This window comes from Brassica oleracea, chromosome C5 (genome assembly GCF_000695525.1).
Source record: "Brassica oleracea var. oleracea cultivar TO1000 chromosome C5, BOL, whole genome shotgun sequence".
NCBI lineage: Eukaryota > Viridiplantae > Streptophyta > Magnoliopsida > Brassicales > Brassicaceae > Brassica > Brassica oleracea.
In genome coordinates, this window is record NC_027752.1 from 40470552 (window position 1) to 40480202 (window position 9651).

Genomic DNA, 9651 nt, shown 5'->3' on the forward strand with positions numbered 1-9651 from the left:
ATATATATATAAATACTAATGATTTAAAGCAACAAGATTGGCTGATCAATTTAGTTGTCCAGTTGAAATCTTTCAAAAGTATGTGAAAGACTAAAGTCAAAGTAAATATGGATTTAGAATAGTTGTTATATTTTACTAACCAAAATCCCGAAAAAACGAACCGAATCGAAACCAATCCGATATCTGGATTGAACACCCCTAATCCAAATGAAGCCAAACTATTGTTTCATTCTCCAAAATATAATAAAAATAATAACTTAATTCCGCGCAAGGCGCGGATCTTATCCTAGTACAAATTTAAATACAAAACATTAAATTATAATGTATTATATTTTAAATTATTGAAAAATACAAACAAATAAATATTCACTTTAACACCAACAACAAGATTTCACTTCAGCAGTTTCATAAATTAGAAAATTGCTTAAAATATAACAATTAGATATCACTTTCCAAAAATACATTTAATCAAAACTACCCTAACATTTGAATTTAAGATCTAATGACAATTTTTTAGGGTTTAGCATTTAAGGGATGAGATTGGTTATACGTCTATAAATAATTCTTAGACATATATAAATGATTATGAGGGCTATATAGTTTAGTTTTTTTTATCACAAATTTAAAGTATTTATGAAAAAATCATTCTTTAAAAATAAATTTGAAAATAGTATCAACTCTGTGGTAAAATTAGATTTCCCCTTAACATTATCAGAAGAACTTTCACAGAAAACATATGCAAAATACACTAATGTAAGAAATACTAAACACATAGCTCGCCATTTAAATAAATCGCAATTAAAAATATAGTACTCCAAATTACTTTATTATAATTTTAGATATACTATACTATTTTTGATCAAATATTATGTAAAACTATTTTCAAATATAATATAAATTAAAATGGTGAAAATTATTGTGTATATATAAATTAAAATGGTAGACATTATTGTATATAATCTGCGCGTAGCGCGGAAAATGGATCTAGTATAGTAAATAAAAGAATTTGGGGATGATTTGAGGACAGTATCTATTTTCTGCAGGCTCTTTTGATCTTCATCCTGTTTGATATAATAACTTCAGCAAAAAGAATGGAAAGAGTTAACGCAAATGCTCTTATAAAGTGATAAAGTGATTCTAATTTATATACATGCATTTCCAAATTTTTCTTTCAACATTTTTCTAATTAGTTTTTAAAAATCTTTTCTTCCTTTTCAACATTATTTATATAGTAAAAAATTATGAACAACGCCATTATACACTATCTTCACAAGCCTAAACAATCCATGTTTATACATGCATTATGCATATTATTAGTCCAGCCAAGAATGAGAAAGTGATCAAGCTGTAGAAACATTTGCGACCTCTCTTATTATTCTATCCACAGATAACGAAACAGAATACATTTCAGATACTCAAAAGCAATTTATTCAACGTCATAAGCACAATCGCAACGAAATGATTCATAGAGGATGGTATTGGCAGCTAATCTTACATATGATTCAGCTCAAACTCATCCAATTAAATCAAGAAGCCGATAAACCGATGTAGATTTGGTAGATGAACGACGACGGACCGACGACAAGTTAGGCTCCCAAGACTCAAGCATGTTCTCTCCAGCTGGAAACACAATGAGCTCACGGACCGTCATCGGTTGGATCACATTAGTGTCAGCTCCATAGATCAGATGAGCTAATTCCTCTTGAGCCTTCTCTGTGTTGTGACGTCCGTCAAAGAAGAGATACGACCTTTGATACTCACATAGTTTCGAGTGAACGTTTCCCATTCCGCAACCGTACGCAGTGTGCGTCCCAACACCGCAACATGATGAGTTCGCGATGTAGAACCCTATACATGTAAAGCGATATATATGTTTAAACAAACCATATATGTCTCACTATAACTTTGAAATTTAATGAAAAACAATTGATATATTGATTTAATTACGGTAGTTATGAGGTCTCTGTGTCCTACGAAGGATGGCGTTGTAGAAATCAAAGACGGTGAACTGAAAACCAGGGGATTTGGCAAACTGGTTCAACATCGGACCGATCTTCTCGTTGTGTTGTTTGGCCAAATCGTTAAGTGGCTCGTAACAGTCGTTGCCGGTTCCATGTTCTTGTCTCACGATCGGTAAACAACCCAATGGTGCTAGCAATTGAACCATGAACTTACTGGCTCCCAAGGAGTATAACAACTGTCACACATATAATAAACAATTTTATTAATAATAAACAAGTACATAAGAAAATTGAACATAAAAGTGGAAAACGTATAAACTGGTTTATTGGCAACTTACGCCGATGTCGTTCTTTAATTTGTTCGTGACGGAAATGACAAAAGCTTGCTGAGCAGAAGCGTCTGCAGTGGGATTGGTCTTGGTGAAGTTCAAATAATCTTCTGTACCGATGTATATCATAAACAGTGATTTCTCGATGTAGTCGTCGGTCCAATTTGATTTCATGCTTCTGAACTTGTTCACTTGTTGATTCAGTGTCATCTGCATATATTACGTGTGTGAATGTCAATAAACATGTTATATATTTGTTTGTACAATAAACAAATATATAACATGTTTATTGACATAAAACGAATATGTTTATGTTAACAACATGGTTTTGTTTATTATTTTGTAATTCCAACGTGGACAACCGAAGATAAAATCATCCATGGCTTCTTATTTTACACATTTTCGCACACTCTTTTTCCTAATTTTCAATCATTTGTTCTTATTTTGCAAATTACCCTTAAAAAAAGCTTTGGCTGATTTGATCTTTTAAATACATAAAATAATAAATGGAAAAAGGAAAGAGATGAAAGCCAACATCTGTTACTATTAACTTTAACATAAAAGCAAATTTGTTAATATGTCTTTAATTTCTCCTTTTTGGTAAAATAAGTTTACGTGTTTTTTAGTGAAAGCTGACTTACAGATTCCACCGGAGCTCCAAGGATAGAAGCATCAGCGACGGCAAAACTAGCTCCACGTGAAAGATTAGCGCCTGGTTTAAGTGCAGGCGGGATTCCGTTCGGTATGGATATGAAGTCACCTATACAATCACCATTCTTAATGTTATTTTTCTCTAATGAACCACTGTTATAATATGTTATTATACTAACATAACACGTACGCACAATATACATATATATCAGTGAATGATAGCGTGGAAAAAGTGCATACCGATAAAATCGGGGACAATGTGGCCGTCGGAAAACTTCCCGTTAGGGTCGTCAAGGGATTTTCCATAAGGCCATAGGGTTTGTGGAAGATTTTTATTTTTGCTTAGAAACGCTTTGTTTCCGGCGTCGTAATAAGAGTCTCCGAAAGTAAACAACGCTACTTCCGGAACACCCTGGCCGGCGTAGACGATGATCGGATTATGGAAGATGGTTAGTACCAATATGGCTCCTATAACACTCACCAAATCACACTTTCCTACCATCTTTGTATATTATTAGTTATGCGAGCATGAGTGAAAGATTATATATTGGTCGGGTAGGTGAAACTTCACACTCTCCACTTGTCATATTTATATTGCAAAAGATGATAATAATTAGCTTCACTGATTGTTTAAATTAATAAAATACATTAGCAAAAAAATCTAAACGAATCTTAAATATAAGGCTCAAGTGGCATGTTAAGATCAAGTATACCCTACCTCAACTTTTTTGGTAATTTTGCGAGAAGAAAACGTATCACCTCGTCCTGATGAACGTCAAATATGACATTTGAGATAAATTCTACTATTCCATGTTGTATAACGTATGACCTCGTCCTGATGAACGGGGAACCATGGGGAAATATTGTTCCAGGGAGAGGTTTACGTCAAGGAGATCATTTGTCTCCTTTCATATTTATTCTATGCACGGAAGCGCTCGTTAGCCTTTTAAATCATGCAGAGAATCAAGGGAAGATAACGGGGATGCGAGTCGCACGCGCTAGCCCCTCGGTATCGTACCTTCTTTTTGCTGATGATAGCCTTTTCTTCTATAAGGCGGAGCCCCGTAAATGTGAAGAAGTTATGAAAATAGTCGGAAAGTATGGAAAAGCGTCAGGTCAATGTATTAATTTTGATAAATCTTCATTACTCTTTGGTAAGAAGATTGCAGTGAATGATAGACAGCAAATCAAAGACACTCTTGGAATCCAGAATGAAGGGGGAATGGGAACATACTTGGGAATACCAGAGGATATTAGCGGATCTAAGTGCAAGCTCTTCACTTTCCTAAAAGAAAAAATATTGCATAGAGTGAATGGTTGGACATGTAGATGGCTATCGAACGGAGGGAAGGAAGTTTTGATCAAATCTATTCTCCTAGCTCTTCCCACATATGTCATGTCAAGCTTTTTACTCCCTATGGAGATTTGCGAGAACCTTGCAAGTGCCATAACACAATTCTGGTGGAGCTCAACCCCACCAAAACGAGGGATTCACTGGGCTAAATGGGAAAAGATATGTGCTCCCAAAGAGGAAAGTGGAGTTGGATTCCGCATGATCCATGAATTTAATTTAGCTCTGCTAGCAAAGCAGCTCTGGCGTCTTGTTCAATACCCGGATTCATTAGTAGCGAGAGTACTTAAGGAAAAATATTACCGTCTCAGTTCTCCCCTTCGAATTGCCGCGGTAGATAACCCATCTTATGTGTGGACGAGTATTTCAGCGGCGAAGAAGCTTTTACTTTTGGGTATCAGGAGTAAAGTGCATTCAGGATATGAAATCAATGTCTGGCAGGATCCGTGGATTCCTTCGACGCCAGCAAGGCCGGCCTGACCCAGGGCCCCAGTGGTAAATCCGAAGATGCTTGTAAGTAGCCTTATTAACTTTGAATCAAAGGAGTGGGACGCTCGGATACTGGCACATTATGTTGATCAAGAGGATATACAGTTGATTATGAGTTTGGCCATATGCCCGACCCATCGAAGGGATTCTTTCTGCTGGAGTCACACTAAAAATGGCCAATACACTGTTAAGTCTGGGTATTGGGTTGCTACAAATATTTTGAAAGCAGAGGAGGAAACAGAAGTTTTACAGCCTAGAATAACGGAACTTCAAGCCTTTGCTTGGAAAGTGAACACACCTCAGAAAATTCGTCATCTTATATGGCAATTAATTTCAGGGCAGGTAGCAGTAACAAAGAATTTAATACGTCGGAATATGCGGTGTGATAACTACTGCCCAAGATGTGGAGAGCCAGAGGAAAATGTTACCCACATGATCTTTGAATGTACCCCAGCATTACAAGCATGGGAGCTATCATCAACGCCGTCAAGTTCCCAATTTTTCCCTATATCAAGTATGTACGCCAATATGGATTATCTTTTCTGGAGGAAGAATACAATTAGGAGGCCAGAAGATGATAGACACCCTTACCCCTGGATAATCTGGTACATCTGGAAGGCGAGGAATGATAAGCTATTTAGGGGGATAGATAGGGACCCTTTGGAACTGGTCAGGTATGCAGAGAATGAGTGCCAGGCTTGGTATAATGCTAAGGAGTCTATACCTACTCCCCCACATGCACTAATTACTGAAGAAACACAAGCCTTAAGCTTGGATAATATGTGTATGGTGGATGGTTCATGGACATCCACAGATCAATTCAGCGGCATCGGATGGGTTTGGAAGGACAAAACGGGGAAGATCCAACTTATGGGGACACAGAACTTAAGAAGGCGGGAGACATCATTATACTCGGAACTGGAAGCGTTGAAATGAGCTTTGGAATGCATGCTTCAGCATTCAAACTGTCAAAACTTTGGAACATATTGTAAGGACCTGATTGCGATGATAAAGGATCCCCAAGCATGGCCAAACCTTTCAACGGAGCTGGAAGTCATCCAAATCATCCTGATGTGTTATTCGGATTTCAAGATCACCTACGTGCCAAGAGTGCAGAATGAAATTGCTGATTCTTTAACTAGGAATGCTCGATCTTTTCACAGATCTCTTTGTTTTATTGGTTGTTATATTCCGGTCTGGTTACCCAGACCACCTCATGTTTGAGTAATAGAATAGCCGTTTGTTGCCAAAAAAAAACGTATAACTTCGTTAATAGATATATTCATTGACGGCTGAGTAGAAATACAAGGTGCGGCCGCCCCAGGCTCAAGCCCATTTCCCCCCGTATATTAATAGTTAAAGGAGTCCATTTTTTTTATAAATCTATATATTTATATATAAAAAATATAAATATAATAAATAAATTTGAAAAGGGCTTAAAATTATTTGATATGTTATATAGTTTTATTGTTATCACAAAATATACAAAATATTGCTGATTAAATTTTAAAAATATTTTAAACATTATCTGAAATAAAATTTAGAGGGTAAAACAATTATTTTTTTGTCCTAGGACCCATAATAGTGTTAAGCCAACTCTGAATATATTTCAGGCATATCTTATGATAATTTTAAATTCACTATATATGTTTATCGACTAAGCTTTATTTCTAACTTCACAAAAAGGTATTTGAGACACTTGAAAATTTTAAACTAATTTTGATACACAAGTTGATGAATAATATTGATTTAGTTTCCACGAAATAGGGTGTGAGGATTTGCAGTTACATTATAAATTATAAACCATCAAGCTACTTAAACTTATTCAAACTTGAATTTGTTTTTCTTGATTTGTGATATTATCTTCGCGAGAAGCCATGTCATTTTTTTTCTATCATTCCTATCTTATCGGATTCTTTCAAAAATCCTCTATACATTAAAGGAGAAGCATTTTTAAAACTTACCTTAAAAGTTTATTGGCAATGAATGTGACGTGGTGACGTGGCTTCACGAGAAGCTTTTATTTAGTAAAACGCTTAGATGTCACGCAGAGAACGTTTCTCACCAAAACTGTGAATTTAATGCATTCACACTAATATCCTTTAAAAGAACTTCATACCATCTATACTTTTCTCGACGAACACTTTTACGTGATAAACATTTAGCTTCAAGTTCGATTAGTTGATTTATCAATCCTCTCAATATAATCATAGCATCAATAAATATTCCTTATTCCTCTATAAGTTTCTGTTAAAAACGGTAACCTATTTGATCTATCGCCATTACGTCGACAGATCCGTAGACGACGACAAAGCGATGAAACTTTATTACGATGCCAAGTGTTAATGAAATAACCTTTTTCTCCATACCTGCTTTCATGTAGGCCTGGGCATTTTACCCGGACCCGAAGACCTGAACCGGAACCGACCCGAAAATACAGGTTCGGGTCCGGGTCCGGGTCCATGCTAAGTATCTATTGGGTCTTTTTTTTTTGGACCCGCGGGTCTCGGTTCGGGTTCGGGTCCTACCCGAGACCCGTTCGGGTACCCGAAGTACCCGCAAATAATTGTATATACTAGGTATATTTGGGTGATTGGGTATATTTTTGGTATTTTGATTTTTTTATAAAGTTTCGGGTTTAGATTGTCGGGTATAATTGTAGGTTTTTGGTGAAATTTTAGATTTTTTAAAAATATAATTTGGGTATTCAGGTAAAATTCGGGTATGTTTTGGGTTTTCGGGTTTGATTTTGGATAAATTTTTGGGTACTTTTGCGGTTCTTCGGGTATTTTTAGAGTTTTCGGGTCCAGTTCGGGTATTTCGGGTCTATTTCGGGTCCTAAATACCCGAACCGACCCGGATCCGAAATACACCCAAAAATTTTGAGTATTTTACGGGTATTGAAATTATAGACCCAAACCGACCCGGACCCGACAAGACCCCACCCGGACTTAAGCGTTTTTACGATTTAACATGCGAAGTAGCCGTTGGTATAGGCATGGTTCTTCCAACGGAACCCTGTTTCTTCGCATAGCCGAGGCAGTTGGTTAAGTTAATCGTAACCTGCTCTACTACGAAGAATAGAAAACCGTTCGAGAGACATAACCTTCCCAACTTCCCGAATATTTTTCGACGATGTTTTTTAGACGGAACATTGGTGTCGTATCCACGGACCCGAAGACTGAGTTACGGAAACTTCGGACGAAGATGCATGGTTATGGGATGAGACCGGGTTCGAAATGGTCCACGGAGAATTGGCCGCGCTCGCCGGGCGAGCTGGTCCGTGCCACGATCGAGCTCGCCGGCGAGCCGACCGGCTACACGGTCGTGCTCGCCGGGCACTCTGGCCCGTGTCACGGCCGAGCTCACCGGGCGAGCTGGCTCGTGTCACGGCCGAGCTCGCCGGCGAGCTGGCTCGTGTCACGGCCGAGCTCGCCCGCGAGTCGACCGGCAACACGGTCGTGCTCGTCGGGCGAGATGTCTCATGTCATGGTCGAGCTCGCTGGGCGATCCGTTTCGGCTGTTCGTTTTCTCGGCTTTTGAAGTTTTGACCGAGATTCGGTTTTTCTGAGGACTTTCGGACATCGATTCCGTCGTGACCGATTTTGACCCCAACAGCTAGCCCCCCAGCTAGCTAGGATCCGTAGACCTGGGTGTTAGGTCTTAGCTTGCGGTATGGTCTGTTCTAGGTGGAACTTAGACGTAATCGTTTGTCGAAAGATCGAAGGCGAATAGTAAAGAAGAAAAAAAAATATTGTATAAGTAAGGGAAGTAAGTTTTTCAAATTCTTTACTCACTTCTTCCCTTAAGAAAAGATTCCTCCAAGATAGAAATTTTTTCTCCAAGATCTCTCTTTGCTCAAAGAAAATGTCTTCAAGAAAAGGATCTTCAAAGAGGAATTCTTCCTCACACTCATCTTCGGGTGACTCTTCTGCCAATGAGGTGATCGCCCCGAAAGAAGAGTTTGAAGTTGAGGAAGAAGAAAAGGATGCGTACTACAAAGCTCTTTGCGACTCGCCTCCGCCTTCGCAAGATATTCCGATTCCTAAGAGGCCCGTGAGGTCGCCAAACGCACCCCTTACGTTGAGCATGGTCTCTCCCGACTACCTCACGACTCTCAAGGACTTTTTTACCGACCTCCCTCCCGGTTTTACTACTCATGAGTCGCTGGACGAAGAGTCGAGGAGGAAAGTAGTCGCCGAAGGCTCCAGCTTAATCAACAGGGTTTATCCTTTGAACTTTGATCTAAATTTTTTTTTTTTTTTTGTTTCCTTTTCCGATCTTAAGTTCGTGCAGGGGATGAGGGTGTTCTTTCTGGCCTTGCAGCATTGGCTCGGCGTGTTGATCTCGAGTTACGAGCTAGGAATGGATCTTAACCTTGGCAACTTCGAGGGATTTTGGTTTACGAGAGGAATGGGGATCGATGGTTCATACCACATGGCGCCAAAAAAGGGTATGGCTATAATTCAGGGGCACACTTCACATCCTAAGACATGGTTCGATCACTTTTTCTTTGTCCGGATAGATGGGGAGTCTGTCGAGGAGAGCTACCTCCACCTATTCCGTCGGGAGTGGAACTTCACCCGTGGTAATACGAATAGCCATATTTTTTTGTTTTGATACCTTTAAAACATGCGAAGATGATTTTTTTATTATCTTGCAGTGAACAGGATCCTTCCGCCGACTCCTGCCGATCTTTTTGCCAAGCGAGATCTTCTCCGCAGCAGGCCGTTCTTCTGGAATTCCTTCACCGTCGAACGGATTCAAAGCGCGGTGGAGCTCCATCGATCTCGAGCCGTCTCTCAGCCTTTGGACATTCCGTATGACGTAGAACCGGTCATTGATGTCTTGCCTGCTCAGAGGCAGAGAA

The 9651-nt window shown here is 38.9% G+C and overlaps 2 protein-coding genes across 2 annotated transcripts; one reads left to right on the forward strand and one right to left on the reverse strand.

The window, feature by feature from the left end:
- Positions 1-1327: 1327 nt before the first annotated feature.
- On the reverse strand, positions 1328-3497 carry LOC106292913 (GDSL esterase/lipase ESM1-like). Its single transcript, XM_013728577.1, has 5 exons — positions 3182-3497; positions 2932-3050; positions 2300-2500; positions 1948-2197; positions 1328-1848 (listed from the first exon to the last, which is right to left on the reverse strand). The coding sequence occupies exons 1-5, from the start codon at positions 3441-3443 to the stop codon at positions 1514-1516; spliced, it is 1167 nt and encodes a 388-aa protein (XP_013584031.1). The 5' UTR covers positions 3444-3497; the 3' UTR covers positions 1328-1513.
- A 525-nt stretch (positions 3498-4022) lies between these two features.
- On the forward strand, positions 4023-4772 carry LOC106292310 (uncharacterized mitochondrial protein AtMg00310-like). The gene has a single exon (XM_013727909.1). It carries the CDS (start codon positions 4023-4025, stop codon positions 4770-4772), a length of 750 nt encoding a protein of 249 aa, XP_013583363.1.
- Positions 4773-9651: the final 4879 nt, after the last annotated feature.